This window comes from Panthera tigris, chromosome F2 (genome assembly GCF_018350195.1).
Source record: "Panthera tigris isolate Pti1 chromosome F2, P.tigris_Pti1_mat1.1, whole genome shotgun sequence".
NCBI lineage: Eukaryota > Metazoa > Chordata > Mammalia > Carnivora > Felidae > Panthera > Panthera tigris.
Window position 1 is genome coordinate 18,082,024 of NC_056676.1, and position 20,374 is coordinate 18,102,397.

Below are 20,374 nucleotides of genomic sequence, written 5' to 3' on the forward strand. Positions count from 1 at the left end.
CAAAAGCTCGTGGGTGGGTCTTGTTTCAGGAGTGAGAAGGGTAAAATAGGGAGGTGGAGTTTTGCATATAATCAATATCTAGATTAGAGAAAAAAAGGATGTAAGGATAAATTCACAAATGATAAAATAGCTCTTTTAAGTGGGTGTATTAACTGGAAAATATATGTTTGAACAGCAAGAGAAGAAGAGCTTTTTGTGTTCTAAGTCTTAGAAGGATTTTCAGTTTAGCTTTTTGATTCTCTATCCTAGAAAGAAGGAAGTTTGCAAAAACATGTTTAAGGTTGATGAGTTAAAGGGGCACTGAAAGGAATCGACACTGCCTTCTTCATACAAGTATTACTAAGGAAATAGAAATAATACGCTAATAGGTCTATTAGACACATTATTTTAAAAACCAAAATAGTATGAATGGTAAATGACTATGACAAGGTGGTGTAGTACCAAAAATGAAAACAAAGAACAAGAAAAATTGCACTGAATATCAGAAAAAGCTTATGAAATAATAGAATTTTTGGCCAAGGTAATAGATGGGGACTAGGAAATGAAATGACTAGAAAACCCTGTGCTGGCCAGGGTTTCATGAAAGGGCACAGAATCCACTTCAGCTAGTTTAAGCTGAAGCTGGTTTAATTTTTTTTTTTTTTAAATAAGGTGCTAAATGACTTTCAGAACCATCAGCAAAGAAACTCTAGTTTGAGCCACCTTGGATGACTTCAAGAGGTATGATGCAGGTTACCAGGACTCCTCCCTTTTCAAAGAGGAGGAAGCAGTACATTCAGGTAAGAGTCAAGATGGGGAAGCTGCCTCAGATAAACCACAGACCTCCACAATGGTGCACGGCAGCAGGAACAACAGAAGCCACAACAAAATGACCTCCATCTTACTTTCCACATTCTAAGTTTCACATGAGGGCACCAAAAGTGTAGAACCTAAATCATACTCAGATAGGGATCTATCTTTAAGTGGGTCTAGGAAATGCAGTCTATCTTTGTGGTCTCAACAGTGCAGGAAGTCTCTAGAAAGAGGTTGGAATGGATGGATGGACAGTGCCTATCCATGACACTTACTAAAGATTTCATTATAAGAGAAACTTAGAAAACATCTGAAGTAACAACAGAGAGCTGGATCAAGATAGTGGAACAGAAAAATCCCAAGTTCACCTTCTTCCGTGGAAACCTGAAAACTACAGCTACATATAGAACAACCCCTTTCTGAGGATAACCTGAGGACTAGCAGAACATATTTTATATAACTAAGTGTATAAAGAAAAAGCAACATTGAGGTGGGTAGGAGGGGTGCAGATGCTGTCTAGTTGGGGCCCACACCTCTGACCCAGTGGTCTGCAAATGGGAGAGATATCACAACTGTAGAAGCCCTCCCTGAGACATGGGGGGTCTGAGCCCCACATTTGTCTCCCAGATTGGAGGATCTGCATTAGGAAAATGAGCCCCCATAGTGTCTAGCTTTGAAAACCAGTGAGCCCTATTTCCAGGAGAGCCAAAGGACAGTAAGAAATTAAGATTCTGCTTTAAAATGTCATGTGTACAATCTCACTCCAAGGCTCAGCCCAGAGGTAGCAGTTTGAAGAGCTCATGGGTTATATGTAAAGGAGATTCGCTGACTGTGTCGGGGAAGGGCAGAGATATGTTGCGACTTTCTTCAGGGATGGAAGTGCTAGTGGATGCCTTTTTCCCCCCACTCCCTTCTACCTAGCTATCCTGGTGCTGGTGGGCACCATTTTTGACACTCTCCATCTACTACTGGCACCACTCACCCCACCCCAGTTTTCCATTGCAGACTCACCCTGCCCAACCTGCCTGGTCAGCGCTCCCCTAAGAGGCTCTCTGCCCTGCCACACTCAGCAGGCAGCCTTAGTCAGTACCGGTACCCCTCCCAAGAAGCCTCCATGATGATGGGCCAGCCTCCACACACTAGAGCACCTGCAACAGTTCTGATCATATCTCACAGATACATAGCCAGAGGCCTGCCCCCCCCACCAATGCACCTGCAGCTGTGGCAGCCTACCTAGCTTTACAGCCAGCTGCCCTGGGGGCCAATCATACACACACCAGTGTACCTACAGCCACTGTGACTAGACCTCACAGACAGCCACACTAGGGGACAGCCCCACACACCAGCATGCTCATAACAAATGCAGCCCAGCCACAACAGGAGGGTGCATGCAGCCTACACAGGGAATACCCTTGAATTACCTGGCTTAAGTGACCGGGGGGGTTGCACAGCTGGGCCCTATAGGACACCTTCTACCTAAAGGCACGCCTTCATGACTGGGAGATGTAACTGATCTACCTAAAACATAAAAACAGAGAATTTGACACAATGAGGAGACAGAGGAATGTGTTCCAAATAAAAGAATAAGACAAAACTGCAGAAAAAAGGCTAACCAACATGGAGGAAAACAATCGATCAGATAAAGAGTTCAAAGTAATTTTTATAAAAATGCCCACCAAACTCAGGAGAATAATGGATAGACACAGTGAAAAATTCAACTAAGAGATAGGAGACATAAAAAAAGAAAAAATCAGAACTGAAGAAAACGGTAACTGAAATGAAAAATATGTAAAGAGAATCAATAGCAGATTAGATGATGTAGAATGGATCAGCAATTTGGAAGACAGGATAGTGGAAGTCACCCAACTGGACCAGCAGAAAGATAAAAGAATTAAAAAAATGATAGTTTAAGATACCTATGGGACAACAGCAAGTATAATAACGTCTGTATTATAAGAGTCCTAGAAGAAGAGAAAGAGGGAGAGAAAATCCATTTGAAGAAATAATAGCCGAAAATTTCCATAACATGGCAAAGAAAATAGACATACAAGTCTAGGAAGTACAGAGAATCCCAAATAAAATGAGCCCAAAGAGACCCACACCAAGACATATTAGAATCAAAATGTGAAACATCAAAGATATAGAATCATAAAAGCTGCAAGTGAAAAACAACCAGTTATGTATAAGGAAAACCCCACAAGAATATAAGTTGATTTTCAGCAGAAACTTTGCAGACCAGAAGGGAGTGACACAATATAGTCAAAGTGCGGAAATGAAAAAAATTTACAACTGGGAATACTCTATCCAACAAGGTTATCACTCAGAATTGAAGGAACAATAGTTTCCCTGGCAAGCAAAAATGAAAGGAATTGATCACCATTAAAATTGGCTTTACAAGCAATGTTACAGGGACTTCTTTAAATGGGGGGAAAAAGCCATGACTAGAAATAAGAAAATTAATAAAGGAAAAATTTCACCAGAAACAGCATACATAGTAAAGGTAGTAGATCAATCATTTATAAAGCTAGTATGAAGGTTAAAAGACAGAATTGGTTATATCTATGATAATGAGTTAAGAGATACCCAAAAAGATGTAATATATTATGTCACATATACAAAATGTGGAAGGGGGAGTAAAAATTTAGTGTTTTTAGAATATGTTTGAATTTAGGTGACCATCAGCTTAAAATAGACTGCTATAGACTGAGGATATTATATATGAATCTCATGGTAATCACAAGTTAAAAACCTATGATAGATACACAAAAAATAAACATAAAGGAATCCAAAGATAACATTAAAGAAAGTCATCGAATCACCAGGGAAGAGAGGAAAATAAGAACAGAGAAGAACTACCAAAACAACCAGAAACCAAGCAACAAAATGACAATAAATATGTATTTGTCAATAATGACTTTAAATGTAAATGGACTAAATACTCCAATCAAAAAGCATATAGTAACTGGATGCATTAAAAAACAAGACCCATTTCTGTGCTGCCTATAAGAGACTAACTACAGGCCTAAAAAACAAACAGACTGAAAGTGAAAGAATGGAAAAAGATATCCCATGCAAAAGGAAGTGAAAATCTGGGGTAGCAATATTTATATCAGACAAAACAGACTTTAAAACAAAGGTTGTAATATGAGCCAAAGAAGGGCATTACCTAATGATAACAAGATTAATTTAACAAGAGGGGATAACACTTGTAAATATCTATGTACTCAACATAGGCGGACCAAAATACATACAGCAAGTACTAACAGAGAGAGAATGACAATAGGATATTATAGCAGCAAACTTTAATACCATACTTATGTCAGTGGATAGATCATCCAGATAGAAAATCAATAAGGAAAATTGGCTTTAAATGACACATTAGACCGGACGGATATATGGATGGACACACACACACACACACACACACACACACACACACACACACACGGAACATTCTATCCAAAAACAGTGGAATACACATTATTTTCAAGCTCACATAGAACACTCACCAGGATAGTTGACATTAGTCTACAAAATGAGTCTCAATGAATTTAAGAAGACTGAAATCATACCAAGCATCATTTCTGATCACAGTAGTATGAAAGTAGAAATCATTCACAAGAGGAATACTGGAAAATAACATAACATGATACTAAACAACCAATGGGTCAATGAAGGAATCACAGAGAAAATAAAAAAAAAAAATACCTGGGGACAAATGAAAATAGAAACACAATGTTCCAATATATATGGAGCAAACAAAAGCAATTATTTTTATTAATTATAATTTTTAAATGTTTTATTTATTTTTGAGAGAGCATAAGTGGGAGAGGGGCAGAAAGAGAGGGACAGAGGATCTGACGTGGGCTCTGAGCTGACAGCAGCAAGCCCCATGTGGTCATGGGGCTGAGCCGAAGTTGAATGCTCAACTGACTGAGCCACACAGGTGCTCCACAAAAGCAATTCTAAGAGGGAAGTTTATAGTGACACAGGTATACTCCAAGAAACAAGAATAATCTCAAATAAACAATCTAAATTTACATCTACAGAACTAAAAAAAGAAGAAACAAACCTCAAAGTTAATAGAGTGGCAGTAAATAAAACAGAAACAAACAAACAAAACAGAAAAAATTCAATGAAACTAAGAGCTAGTTTTTTGAAAAGATAAACAAAATTTATAAAACTTTAGCCTGACTCATAAAAAAAAAAGATGGCCTAAATAAATAAAATTGGAAGTGAAAGAGAAGTCACAATGAATATTATAGAAATACAAGGGAGAAGAGGCTACTAGAATAATTATACACCAACAAATGGGACAATCTAGAAGAGATGGATAAAAACCATACAATTTCTAAAAATATATGGTGTTATAAGACTGAAGCAGGAAGAAATAGAAAATGTGAACAAATCAATTACTAGTCATGAAATTGAATCAGTAGTCAAAACCCTCCCAACACATGAAAGTCCAGGACCAGACTGCTTCTACCAGGTGAATTCTACCAAATTTTAAAGAAAAGTTAACATTTATTCTCAAACTATTCCAAAAAATTGAAACTATACAAACTCATTCTATGAGGCCAACATTACCCTGCTGCCAAAATCAGACAAATACATGACAAAAAATAAAATTATAGGCCAATATTCCTAATGAACATAGATGCAAAAATTGTCAACAAAATATTAGCAAACCAGAGTCAACAATACATTAGAAGGAATATACACTATGTTTAAGTGGAATTTATTACAGGGATGCAAGGATGATTCAATATCCACAAATCAATCAACATGATACACCACATAAACAAAATGAAGAATTAAAATCATGGTTATCTTGGGGTGCCTGGATCGCTCAGTTGGTTAGGCATCCAACTATTGATTTCAGCTCAGGTCATGAACTCACAGTTCGTGAGTTTCAGCCCCATGTTGGGCTCTGTGCTGACAGTGTGGAGTCTGCTTGGGATTCTCTCTCTCTCTGCCCCTCCCCCTCTTTCTCTCTCAAAATAAATAAACTTTACCAAAAAAATCATAATTATCTCAATAGATGATGAAAACCTGTCTCATGACATTAAACATTCATTTATGATAAAAACTCTCAACAAAGTGGGTTGTAGTGGTGACATACCTCAAAAAATAAAATCCATACATGAGAAATCCAGAGATAACATTATACTTAATGGTGGAAAGCTGAAAGCGTTTCCTCTAAGATCAGGAACAAGACAATGATGCCCAATTTTAGCACTTTTATTTAACATACTAGTTGAAATTCTAGCCACAGCAATCTGACAATCAAAAGGAATGAAAATCATCCAAATTGGAAAAGAAGTAAAACACTCACTATATTTGCAGGTTCCATAATACTATATTTAGAAAACCCTAAAATCTCCTCTAAAAATTAGAACAAATGGAGTCAGTACAGATGCAGGATAAAAAATTAACATACATAAAAATAGCATTTCTATACATTAATAATGAACAATCAGAGAAATTAAGGAAATGGTCCCATGTACAATTGCATCAAAAAGAGCAAAATACCTAGGAAAAATTTAATCAAGGAAATAAAAGACCTATACTCTGAAAACTATAAAGACACCAAAGAAAGATATAGAAGATATCACAAACAAATGGAAAGATAATCTATGCTCATGGATTAGAAGAATTAACATTGGTAAAATATCCATTCCTTTCAAGGCAATATACCGATTTAGTGTAATTCCTATCAAAATTCCAATGACCTTTTTTTGCAGAACTAGAACAAATAATTTTAAAATTTGTATGGAACCATAAAAGACTGGGTAGCCAAAGGAATCTTGAGAAAAAAGAACAAAGCTGAAAGTATCATGCTCCCTGATTTTAGTAAAAGGTGAAAGATTTATGCGATCTAAAGACAAACCAGAGTATCTCCCTGATTTTAAACTATATGACAAAGGTATAGTAATCAAAACAGTGTGGTACTGGCACAAAAAAAAAAAGATACATAGATCAACACAATAGAGAGTTCAGAAAAACCCATGCTTATCAATCAGTCTTTGACAGAGGAGGCCAAAATGAACAATGGGAGGAAGACAGTTTCTCCAATACATGTTGTTGGAAAAACTGGACAACTATATGCAAAAGAATGAACTGCTTTCTTGCACCACATATAAACATAAACTCAAAATGGATTAAAGAGTGAAGCGTTGGTGGGATAGTGGTGAGCATCGCTGTCTTCCAAAATAGATTGAAGACTTAAATATAAGACTGGAAACCATAAGTCTTCTAAAAGAAAACGTAGACAGTAAGGTCTTGACATTAGTCTCAGCAATAGTTTTTTGGATTTGTGTCTGTAGACAAAGGTAACAGAAGCAAAAATAAGCATATGGGACTATATCAAGATAAAATTCTTTTGTATAGTGAAGGAAACCATAAACAAAATGAAAAGGTAACCTACTGGATAGGAGAAGATATTTGTAGATATATCTGTGAAGAGGCTAATATCTAAATATACAAAGAACTGACATAACTCAGTACCAGAAAAATCTGATTAAAAACATGGGCAGAGGACCTGAATAGACATTTATCCAAAGAAGACACACAGACGGCCAAAAGGCACATGACAAGTGACTCAACATCATTTAATCATGAGGGAAATACAAATCAAAGCTGTAATATAACACCTCACATCAGTCAGAATGGATATTGTCAAAAAGATAGGAAATAATAAGTGTTGGCCAGAATGTAGAGAAAAAAATGGAACCCTTGTGCTCTCTGATGGGAAAGCAAATTGGTATAGCCACTATGGAAAAGAGTATGGGGGTCCTCAAAAAATTAAAAACAGAAGTACCATAGTTATCCAGCAATTCTGATTTTGGGAATTTATCTGAAGAAAATGAAAACACTAATTTGAATATATATATGCACCACTATGTTCACTGTAGCATTATTTACAACAGGTAAGGTACAGAAATAATCAAAATATCCATTGATAGATGAACGGATAAAGATGTGGTATGTATATTCATATATATAATGAATTATTACTCAGCCATAAACAAGAATGAAACCTTGCCATTTGTAAGAGCATGGATGGAGCTAGAGAGTATTATGCTAAGTGAAGTAAGTTAGGGGAAGACAAATACTGTGTGACTTCACTTCTATTTGGAATATAGAAAACAAAACAAATGAACAAACAAAACAAAGCAGAAACAGACTCATAGATATAGAGAACAATCTGGTTGCTGGCAGAGGGGAGGGGGTGGGGCTGGGGGAAATGGATGAAAAAGGTGAAGGGAATTAAGAGGTACCAACTTCCATGTATAAAATAAATAAGTCATGAGGTTGTAATGTACAGCATAGGGCATATAGTCAATAATGCTGTAACAACTTTGTATGGTGACCAATGGTAGCCAGACTTATGGTGATCACTTTGTAATGTATATAAATGTTGAATCACCATATTGTACACATGAAACTAATATTTCACGTCAACTACACTCCCCTCAAAAGCAAGTTCACCAAAGTGATGACATTTGAGAGGAAAAATAAAAACAAAACCAAACCAGAAAATTCAGTAAGAAAGAGTTCTTCCCACATTTTAGCATTCATTGTCAGCCCTCCCTAAATATCAGAAGAACTATTACAGAAAGTATTTAAACAAGAACATCTGGGAAAAGAGGTAGTAATACCTTAAAGCTACATACTTTATTTTGAAACTTTCATTTTGAAACTGTGATAGTACTGCTTTTGTGGTATGATTACTTGTAGGAGTCAGCAAATAAGAAAGTAAGTTGCCTGGTAGTGTGGTTGGTTCTATATGAGCAGGTACAGGTAGGATTGTTGCAGAGAATCAGAGTAATGATAGAAGGTCTTAAAACCGTCATCAAGAATTGAGGCCTAAACTATCTCCAACTGTGTTAACGTCTAAAATGATAGTTGGGTTTTCTGGCAATATGACAGAATTGTGACAGACACTGTGATAAAAGCTCCTGCTAAGAAACCCCTCTGAATGTTCAATCAATCAATTTAAATACACATGAGAGTTCTGAAAAATACTCCCAAGGGAACAAACATGAAGAGGGGGCTGGAATGACGAGAGCTGAAGCAAAAGCTGCAGCTGTTCTTGGGGTATCTGTTGGCTCAGAGTCTTGTTTCATTCATGTGGTAGAGGCGGGGGATCAGGATTTGGATCTTTAATATGCAGGAAAGGGGAATAAGGCCCAGGCATTCACCTGGGACCTTCAAAGGGTAACACTTTCAATGAAAGTTGCAAAAAAAAGTCTGCCTCCATGGGAAGATACCAAGTTCTACCTGGAGGAAAATGTCTTCCTGGAGAATTCATAATCATATACTCGATATCACATGTAAAGTCAAACTACCTGCATGGTATGAAGTGGCCCAACATCAAAAATAGCACCTGGGAAGCTTCTTCTCCTCTCTTACCATATATTCCCAATTTCCCTGTTGTCTCTGTTGCATAATTGTGGTTAAAATAGTCCCAGTCTTATTATTATTTTGATACCTAAACTATTCTTTGCAACCACACATTGTTTAACTTTTCAACAAAGTGAAATGACCATTCACGACAAGCTGATCCCTAAAAGGTCAGATGTAATGGCTTAAAACAGGGGTTACTGGAGTCAGTCAGACTTGGCTTCTCACTGTGGCTCAACGTGTGTATAATCTGAAGTGAGTTTCCCAATTTCTTAGAACTTTAGTTTCTTCATCAGTTAAATAGGGATAATAATAGCATCTACCAATGAAAGAATAATCTTGAGCACTTAGCACATGCTTGGCTCATAGTGAATCATTAATAAATGTTAGGCATAATAGATATAAATAATAACAATTATATTAAAAACCAGTGAGCAAACCCCATATGATCTAAATTTCTAAATCTCTAGGATTCTATACCCTTAACTTTCTTTATAAGAAACACAACTAAGCATACTGACATATTAATAGATTCCCTAATTCTGAGCCAATCTTGCATTATTGGGATAAATCTCACTTGGTCTTTTAATTTATTATTATTATTTTTTTAATTTTTAGAGAGAAAGAGCATGTATGTGTGAGCAGGAAAGGGGCAGAGGGAGAGAGAGAGAATGCCAAGCAGGCTACATGCAAAGCCCTGATGCAGGGCTTGATCCCACGACCCTGGGATCATGACCCGAGACAAAATCAAGAGTTGGACGCTCAATCAACTGAGCCACCCAGGTGCCCCAGCAGTCACTTTTCATTCCCCTCTCTCCCTAGCCCTTGGCAACGACTAATCTACTCTTTGTCGTTATGGATTTACTTATTCTAGACATTTTATGTAAAGAAAATCTATAATATTATTTGTGAATGGGTTACTTCACTTACAATGTTTTAAGTTTTATCCATGTTGCAGCATGTTTCAGTACTTATTCTTTTTATGGCCAAATCATATTCCATTATATGGATATACCATTCTTAACTATTCATTGCTTGATAGACATTTGAGCTGTTCCCACTTTTTGGCTATTATAAATAGTGCTGTTATAAACATTTGTGTACACATCATTGTATGGATGAATGTTTTCACTTCTTTTAGATATATATGTAGAAGCAGAATTGCTAGGTCATGGGGTAACTCTGTATTTAAAATGTGACTGATTTTAAGCAGTTTTCCATAATGGCCACATAATTTTACAAGCCTACCAGCAAGTATTAGAATTCCAAATTTTCCATACCCTTACCAACATTTGTTATTGCCCATCTTTTTTATTATAGCCATTGTAGTGGGTGTGACGTGGTACCTTGAAGTGCATTTTCCTGATGGCTAATGATGTTGAGCATCTTTTTATGTGCTTTTTCCCATTTTTATATCTTCTTTAAAGAAATGTCTGTTCAAATCATCTGTGCATTTAAAACCGAGTTGTTTATTTTTGAGTTGTAAGAGTTATTTTAATATTCTAAATAAAAGGTTCTTATTAGATATATCATTTGCAAATACATTCTCCCATTCTGTAGGTTATCCTAATAGCAATTTATGTTTAGGCAACACTTGAATTACTCAGGGAAAAAGCTTAGGTATGGATGTCATCCAAACTCTTTACCTCTCTTCTGGATTTATTCCAGTTTGGAAGTAGTGCTCACAACATTCTCTATAAGGAGTGGATAGAGGAAGGAAAAAAAAACCCACAATGCCCAGTAGAGAGTATGTGCTCAATTAACTTTGGCAAATGAATGAATAAAATTTATGTATTTATTCTTGGTTCCTACCACTATTCTGACTAATTGAATCCTTTTGCTGGATCCACTTTTAGAGCAATGATATTCATTTCATGGCCTGAAGGGAGAGCTATGAGGTATTGAAAAGATGTACCTGTTTCCATGTGGATGCTCTCAGCTGTCTGTCTACTCTACATTAAATGCACTGAAGTGTAACACTGTCATATGGGAGTCAACAAATTTTTCATGGTAAAAGGCAGTTTCATGTTCTACTCTTTAAGTTTGAGACTCATGGGCTTAAGAGAAAGAAACAGCTGTTTTTGTCAGTTCAATGTTGACTCTGTAGTGTTTTCAATAGTCCTGGGCATTCTTATGTCATTTATACTGTGATTGTTTATTTGGAGCTTCATTTAGGGACTTCACTTACTTCTAGACTCTCGACCTAAGAGTGGTTCCCTCAGTGAGGTTCACTGTTCCTTGGGCCAGGCAAAACACTGTGGGGAAATGGTTCTGATGCTGTGAGGGAAGAAGGTCACATCTACCCACTTGTCATATCAGTTGAATTCCCTTGGGACACCTTGGGGAAGAGATGATCCCAGCCAGGCTGTCTGCATTCCCACATCACTTACAACTATCTATCAATGTCATTTTGCAACTTACATTTGACATAATCCCCTTGTACATCTGGAGTGTGGATTCACAGGAAGAATCATAATGATTCAAAAATGGGAAGAATCAAAGGAATTCTAGTTAGGACTGTGGGTAAAACTAAGAAATCAATGAAGGCATATGTATGAAGGAAACAAGCTGAGTAAAGGAAAAAGAACAATGTTTTTTGTAACTGGATATAAACAAGAGTCTAACTTTACACAGGCAGAGTTGGCTGGCCTGCTAGTGTAACTGAGCTTAGCTACCCATCTAGTGCACTCACTCGGATGGGGTGACTGTGGGCATTATTTGTACGACACACATATGTATGTAGATACCTGCCAACTAATGAAATAGGACACACTTGGGGCACCTGAATGGCTCAGTTGGTTAAGCATCTGACTCTTGATTTTGGCTTATGGGTTCTGGTCCCATGTGGGGTTTTGTGCTGACAGGACAGAGTCTGCTTGGGATTCTCTCTCTCCCGCCCCCTCTCTCTGTCCCTCCCCCACTCATGCTCTCTATCAAAATACATAAACTTAAAAAAAAGAAATAGGACACAGTTATGAGCATGCAAAGCTGTCACATCAGAGAGGGGGGAAAAAGAGTTTGTTTGTTTGTTTGTTTTAAATAGTGGTCTTAGGGAGTTAATGTGAAAGAGCTTTTTGTCTCAGTCCAGATTGAAGAAAAAATTTTTTCACTGAAACATCCACCAATAATACCATTTTATAGTATTCATGTGATGCTTTTTCTTCTCTCGTAAGTGGGAACACTTTTAAGGTTACCTTATGGCTCTTCATAGCAAAATCCTCCTGAAGGAGAGAAGTACTTTAACAAACAATGGTCCTGTGGTTCAGAGGTCAATAGACTGTTCTGCAGTTTTGAGGAGAAGAGATAGGTCACTGATAATTAGATCTCTGTTTGGAACCAGGACTGAATTAGGCATTAAACATATGTAAATTCCCTTAATTCCTGTAAGAATGCTATGAGGTAGGTGTTATTGTTATAAATTGATGGGTAAAAAAAATCACCCTAATCATTGAGTTAATAATGGTAGAATCAAACCATATCTATCATATTCTAGAGTCATGCTCTTAATTGCCAATTTTAATTGATTAAGGGAGGTTGCCTGGAGAGGATATGTGGAAGGAGTCTAAGACCATGCCCAGTTGCTCTGTCTAACGTGAGTAGGATGGGAGGAGTGGTATCTAATGCAGAACCCAAGGCATCATAGAATGAGTGATTTGGGGGGACAGGCCTCACTTCTAAGGGACTAACAGAATACTTTCTGTTACACAATGGTCTATTATTTGAGGGAGCTAAGGAAGGACTCTGTGAAAGGAGAGTTCTTTACAACTGTCTTTTTTTTTTTTTTTAATAAAGTAGGCTGCGTGCCCAACCTGGAGTTCGAACTTACAACCCTGAGATCAAGAGTCACGTGCTTTACTAAGTCAGTCAGATGCCCCTACAACTGCCTTTTGATAATACGTTTCCGTTTCCGTTCCCTCTCTCCTAGCGAAGGAAACCAGAATGTCACACCCCAAAGTACACCTCTTTGACATACAAATTGTTTTGAGCTAAAGGCAATTAAGCAGCAGCGAATGCAGAGAAAGCTCTCTACCTTGCTCTTTTCTGCCTAAAGAGAGGATATGAATTCTCCTTTCATTGGAGACAGACTCTTATCATCCCAGAGACAGCACCACAAGAATCTGCCAATAAACCCTACTCCGTTAGTTGCCTCCCATAAATTTACCTTCCTACAGCTTGCTGCTTTTGCAAAGCCCAAGGGCTTCCTTCGTCCTGTCATCTCTACAAATTTACTGAAGATGCTATATAAGCCGGAGTTCTAAGTTGCCACTTCCAGTTACCTTTCATGAGGTTTTTTCCCATGTGACATACGCTGCACACGTTAATAAACTGTTTTTCTCTTGCTAATCTGCCTTTTTAACAGCTTCAGCTGGAAACCCAAGGTGAGTAGAGGTAAAGTTTTGCCTCCTCTATACTAGCTATGGCTAATTATCTCCCTCTTCTCCCCCTCTCTAGTAGTACCTACATGCTTCTGAATTTTCCAAGTTTCCTTCCTTAAAATGACATTCTCTCTTTTCTTGAAACGTATTAGTGAAGCATGGAATGTAGCAGAAATATAATTGCCATGTGAGTGATCAATCGATGTATGATAGGTAGATTCTAGACAAGGATTGGTAGTTTTGATTGTCATAGACAGATGAAGGCAGGATCAGAGTAACTCTCTCAATGAAAGGATGAAAACATTTAACCAGAGTTATATTACAAACCACAGTTTCTGTTTTAGTTTCTGAATGTCAAATATTCCTCAGTTTTCTGCTTTTACATCTGTGTTTAAAGTTTCAATTTTCAGGATTGGGTGGAGAGATTTAAATTGTGATATTTGCATAAAAATCACTTTCATTTTCTTTTGTAAAGTATAGCTACCATGTGTATATCTGTGTTTTTCTCTATTAGATTTTCACATAAAGAAAAACATTAGCCTTACACTGGAATCCTAATGGGCTCATCATTTTTGAGAGTGAAAGCTGTAGAAACCTCTGGATCTGAATCCCAGTTAGTTTCCAACTTACCGCACCATTTCACTTTCCAGTTACGATTGGCATCAACTCCACGGCAGCGAAACCTTGAGTTCCTTGACCTTGTTTTTCTCCAAAATCGATCCTAGATGCAATTAAGAAAACAGGTGCAGAAAAGAATACTTAAAAGGCTATCCACATACATTTAGTAGCTGTGAATGAATCACAGCACTGCAGGGAGAGTTCCTTGGGAACAGACAAATCCAGGGAGAAGAAAGAGGACTGAATTAGCAACAGAGACCCAGGTTCATGCTCCAATTTCTGTCACACACTTGTTAGCTTCTCTTGGCCTATTTCTTCACAGGCAAAACTGAATAAGCTGGACTAGTCTAGTGATTTTTCACAATTTCTTTGGAAGGAGAAATCTTTACTTACGTGAAATCTTATGCACAGACAAACATATAAACAGAAGGTTGTTTCTATGATGGGAGAGAGAGTGGAGGTCCCTTTTGTAGTTCTGGAATCATTAGGCTGCCTACCAAGCTTCCTTCCTCTTCTATGACTGTTTTCTATTTATTCCATTTCTCTTTTCAATTGGATAGGCAAAGTGACTTACACTGGTCCAGCTAAAGTGGTATCCATCAACGTTAAATACAGGCATGATATAGAAATACAGATGATTCAACATTTTTCTCATGATTGGGTCACTCCTATATGTTAGAAGAGCCTAAAAGACAAAGGTGATATTTTTCTTACAAACTGATCTCAAATACAGATTTAAAAAAAAAAATATGAAAATCCTCCCATGGGAAATACCAAATATGTTGGGTTAAAAAGTAAGGAGCTAGGGGTGCCTGGGTGGCTCAGTCAGTTGAGTGTCTGACTTCAGCTCAGGTCATGATCTCATAGCTCATGAGTTCAAGCCCTGGGTCAGGCTTTGTGCTGACAGCTCGGAACCTGGAGCTTTCTTTGGATTCCTTGTCTCCCTCCCTCTCTGCCCTAACCCACTCTCATTCTGTCTCTGTCTCTCTCAAAAATAAATATTAAATTTTTTTTAAAAAATAACAAGCTAATTGAACTGTATATACTCTGTGACATCATATACTTTTTTTTTTCTAATTAAAAAATTTTGTTATTTTTAAAAAGTTTTTATTTAAATTCTAGTTAGTTAACATACAGTGAGATATTAGTTTTAGGTGTACAATACAGTGATTCAACACTTTTAAAAAATTTTTAATTTTGAGAGAGAGAGAGAGAGAGAGAGTGAGGAAGGGCAGAAAGAGTGAGACACAGAATCTGAAACAGGCTCTAGGCTCTGAGCTGTCAGCACAGAGCCTGATGCAAGGCTCAAACTTGGGAACAGTGAGATCATGACCTACACCAAAGTCAATGCTTAACCAACTGAGCCACCCAGGTGCCCCATGATTCAACACTTTCATACAGCGGCTGATACTCATCACAACAAGTGCCCTCCTTAATCCCCATCACCTGTTTAACACATCCCACACCCACATCATATATTCTTTATTGAGATTTTTGTCCCAAACTTTTTGTTACTTATACATTTTAGCAAAGGTAGGTAAACAGATTAATTGGGTAGCCTCTAACAGTATTTCAGAACTGGCTAAATTTTAGGCTGATGAAGAAAGCAATTATTCAGATATGTTTTTGTATAATCAGTTTTTTTTAAATATTACATTCCATTTTGGACAAAATAATTACCCAAATATTTTGGTGTCCTTACATGATATTTCATAACAAAAGCTATTTATATATGTCACTTAATTGCTTATGTCTAACTGGGACCAGACTAAAGTCTTCAAATTTATTACACTGACACTGTTCTCTCCTGATTTAAAAAACTTTTTTTTAAATGTTTATATTTGAGAGAGTGACAGAGCCCGAGTGGGGCGGGGGGAAGGGGACAGAGAGAGAGAGAGGGAGGGAGACACAGAATCAGAAGCAGGCTGTAGGCTCTGAGTTGTCAGCACAGAGCCTATGAACCATGAGATCATGACCTGAGCCAAAGTCAGATGTTCAACAGAGTGAGCCACCCAGGCGCCCCACTATAAAAAGTTTAATAAACATTATAACATCTCTATCATTCTTATCATGGCTGTTTTGAAATCTTGTTCTTATGATTGGGTTTTACTTATATTGTGTCTGGCCCCAAGTCTGAAGATTCTGGACTACAGGTTTGGCCTCAAACAAAAAAACCGAATGTGCTAAGAATACAGACATTTTGAAATATTTTTAAAACAATTCTTTTTGGTGCCTATTTGTCCATGTATAGAGTATCTCAGAGAAACGGGAAATTTGAAAATGGCTGCCTCTGGGGAAGGGACTCATGGGAAAGAGAATTACCTTTAATATTTTATCTATTTGGATTGTTTGAATTTTTACCATATTAAAAACACAATTCAAATAAGAGAATTCTTAAATTATGTATATACTGCCTTAGAAAATTTAATACTTAAAACTTCAATTTTTTTTTTTACATATAGTTAGGATTTCTGAACCCATCATAAACAGCATCTGCATTTATATGATAAGAATACTGTTCAGAGAATAATCCAATATATTAGAAACTATCACTATATTAGAAATAATGAATATAGGGATATGATTAGGAATATAAGAGTTATGGGAATGCAAACTGGTGTAGCCCCTCTGGAAAACAGTGTGGAGATTTCTCAAAAAACTAAAAATAGAACTACCCTATGACCCAGCAATTGCACTACTAGGTATTTATCCAAGGGATACAGGTGTGCTGTTTCGAAGGGACACATGCACCCCCATGTTTATAGCAGTGCTATCAACAATAGCCAAAGTATGGAAAGAGCCCAAATGTCCATTGATTGGTGAATGGATAAATAAGATGTGGTATATATAGACAATGGAGTATTACTTGGCAATCAAAAAGAATGAAATCTTGCCATTTGCAACTATGTGGATGGAACCAGAGGGTATTATGCTGAGTGAAATTAGAGAAAGACAAAAATCCTAGGACTTCACTCATATGAGGACTTTAAGAGACAAAACAGATGAACATAAGGGAAGGGAAACAAAAATAATATAAAAACAGGGAGGGGGACAAAACAAGAGACTCATAAATATGGAGAACAAACTGAGGGTTACGGGAGGGGTTGTGGGAGGGGGGATGGCCTAAATGGGTAAGGGGCACTAAGGAATCTACTCCTGAAATCATTGTTGCACTACATGCTAACTAATTTGGATGTAAATTTAAAAAAATAAAAAATAAAACAAGTTAAAAAAAAGAATATAAAAGTTAAACATTTTTATTGAATATAATTTAAATATTTAGGGGCTTAACACAAGTTGACAAGTGCTAATACAATTTTCTCTTCTCCTTTAAGGCTCAATTATAATTTTTTGGCCACATAGCTTTGGTAGAACTTTTATACATGCTTGAATTTCTATTAACTGTCTAATGCTTCAAACCAGAGGAAAATTCCTGGTATATGATTGTTCACATCCTAGAATTTTGATTTCCTCTAATTAATGGAAGTTCCCCAATGCCTGGAAGAAGTCTACTGCTGGGGATGGCAGAGACAGAGCTATATGGTTAGCTACATTCCTTCCATAAGGTTAGGCAGGTGTGGTTTCTGTGCCACACTAGTGAAGAAGAGAGAAGAGATGAAAGGAGAGAGAACTGAGGCAACAAGGCAAGAAAGAAGGTGTAGGAAAAAGTCATGGTAATTTCTCTCCCTCCCTGTCTAGCACTGGGGACTGTAGCTCATTTGTCTCAGTCCAAATGTGGGAAGTCTCACTTTTTCCAAGCATGGATCATGTTAGCACCTCAGCACCAGACTATGGTAGAGACCTGAACGGTAACTTTCTCATCTTATTCTGCCTTCTCCTCTTCGAATGCAAGTGCCCATCGTGCTTTTGTATTTAAAAGAATACTAACTTCCTTCTTAAAAATTACATTTTAAGCAAATAAAAAAAGAACAGAGAATATTACATCTATGTGACCAACTACATTTTGCCATATTTAATCTTTATTTTTTATTTTTTTAAAGTTTATATGTTTTGAGAGGGAGACAGTGTGCATGCGAGTGGGGGAGGGGCAGAGAGAGAGAGCGAGAGAGAGAATCCTAAGCAGGCTCCGTGCTGTCAGCATGAGCCCAATGTGGGGGATTGATCCCACAAACTGTGAGATCAGGACCTGAGCCAAAACCAACAGGTGGATGCTTAACTGACTTGCCCAGGCACTCCTATTAAATCTTTTAAAAAGAAGTTGAGATATTACAGAAAAAACTAAAGCTCCCTTTTTATCATACCCTAATCCCATTTTCCCCTCCTCCACCAAAGTAATCACTATTCTAATTTTTATGTTATCATTCCTGTACATGATTTTCTGTTTTGCCATGTATATCTATAGATATACATATATATATATATATATATATATATATATATATATATATTCAGGAACAGTATATAATATTGTATATACTTTGAAATTTCATGCAAATCATTATGTATCAATCTACAGTCTACTTTTCTCCCCAACATTTTTGACACTTGATTTATTCATTTTAACTGCACAGTGGTATGCTAGTATAGATAAATCCACAATATATTGATTCCTCATTTTGTTGATGGAGAATTAACTTGCTTTGTTACAATATTGCAATGGACATTCTTGCACATTTCTCCTAGACATGTGTGGATTTTCCTTTTTTTAAATTTAAATTTTCATCAGTTAACATACAGTGCAATATTGGTTTCAGAAGTAGAATTCAGTGATTCATCACTTATATACAATACCCAGCGCTCATCACCAGTGCCCTCCTTAGTACCCATCACCCATCTAGCCCATCTCCCACCCACTTCCTTCCGTCAACCCTCAGTTCTCTAACATTAAGAGACTCTTGTAGTTTCCCTCTCTTCTCTAGCACCCCCTTCCCATAAGCTCATCTGTTTTGTTTCTTAAATTCCACATATAAGTAAAATCATATGGTATTTGTCTTTCTCTGCTTGACTTATTTTGCTTAGCATAACACATTCTAGCTCCATCCATGTCATTGCAAAAGGCAAGATTTCATTATTTTGGATGGCTGAGTAATATTCCATTGTATATACCACATCTTCTTTATCCATTCATCACTTGGTGGATATTTGGGCTCTCTCCATAATTTGGCTACTGTTGATAATGCTGAACATTGGGGAACATGTACCCCTTTGAATCTGTATTATTGTATCTTGTGGGTAAATACCTAATAGCGCAATTGCTGGATTACAGGAACCTCCATACTGTTCTCCAGAGTGGCTTTACCTGTTTGTGTCCCCAACAGCAGAGAAAGAGAGTTACCCTTACTCTGCATATCAGCATCAACATTTGTTGTTTCCTGTGTTGTTAATTTTAGCCATTCTATGGCTGAGGTGATACCTCATTGTAGTTTTATTTTTCCCTGATGATGAGTGATGTTGAACATCTTTTCACGTGTCAGTCATCTGGATGTCTTCTTTGGAAAAGTGTCTATTCTTGTTTTTCTTAACTGGGTTGTTTTTTGGGTGTTAAGTTCTACATAGATTTTGGACACTAACCCTTTATCAGATATGTTATTTGTAAGTATCTTCTCTCATTCTGTAGGCTTTTAGTTTTGTTGATTGTTTCCTTTGCTCTACAGAGGCCTTTTATCTTGATGAAGTCCCAATAGTTCATGTATCTTATTGTTTTTGGTGCAATTGAAAATGAGATTGATTCCCTGATTTTTTTTCTGCTGCTTCATTATTGATGTATAGAAATGCAACAGATACATCCATGTTGATCTCATATCCTGTAGCTTTGCTGAATTCATGTATTACTTCTAGAATTTTTTTGGTGGAGTCTTTTGGCTTTTCTACATACAGTATCATGTCATCTGTGAAAGTTTGACTTCTTCCTTGAAGATTTGGATTCCTTTTATTTCTTTTTGTTGTCTGATTGCTGAGGTTAAGACTTCTCATACTATGTTAGACAGTAATGGTGAGAATGGACATCCTTGTCTTTTTCTTACCATAGAGGAAAGGCTCTAAGTTTTTCCCTGTTGAGGATGATATTAGCTGTGGGCCTTTCATATATGGTCTTTATAACATTGAGGTATGTTCCATTTATCTCTACTTTGCTGAGGGTTTTTATCAAGAAAGGATGCTGTAGTTTGTCAAATTAAAAAAAAAATTTTTTTTAATGCACATCCAAGTTAGTTAGCATATAG

General features: G+C 36.9%; 1 protein-coding gene across 2 annotated transcripts in view; it reads right to left on the reverse strand.

Moving 5' to 3' along the window:
• CPA6 (carboxypeptidase A6) overlaps positions 1-20,374 on the reverse strand; it is a 360,254-nt gene that overhangs the window by 55,124 nt on the left and 284,756 nt on the right. For both annotated transcript variants that reach the window (XM_042973342.1, XM_007080679.3), the window contains exons 7-8: positions 14,767-14,877; positions 14,205-14,295 (exon numbers count right to left, since the gene is read on the reverse strand). In XM_042973342.1, the coding sequence (XP_042829276.1) occupies positions 14,205-14,295; positions 14,767-14,877 (202 nt within the window). The remainder of the gene's footprint in view (positions 1-14,204; positions 14,296-14,766; positions 14,878-20,374) is intronic.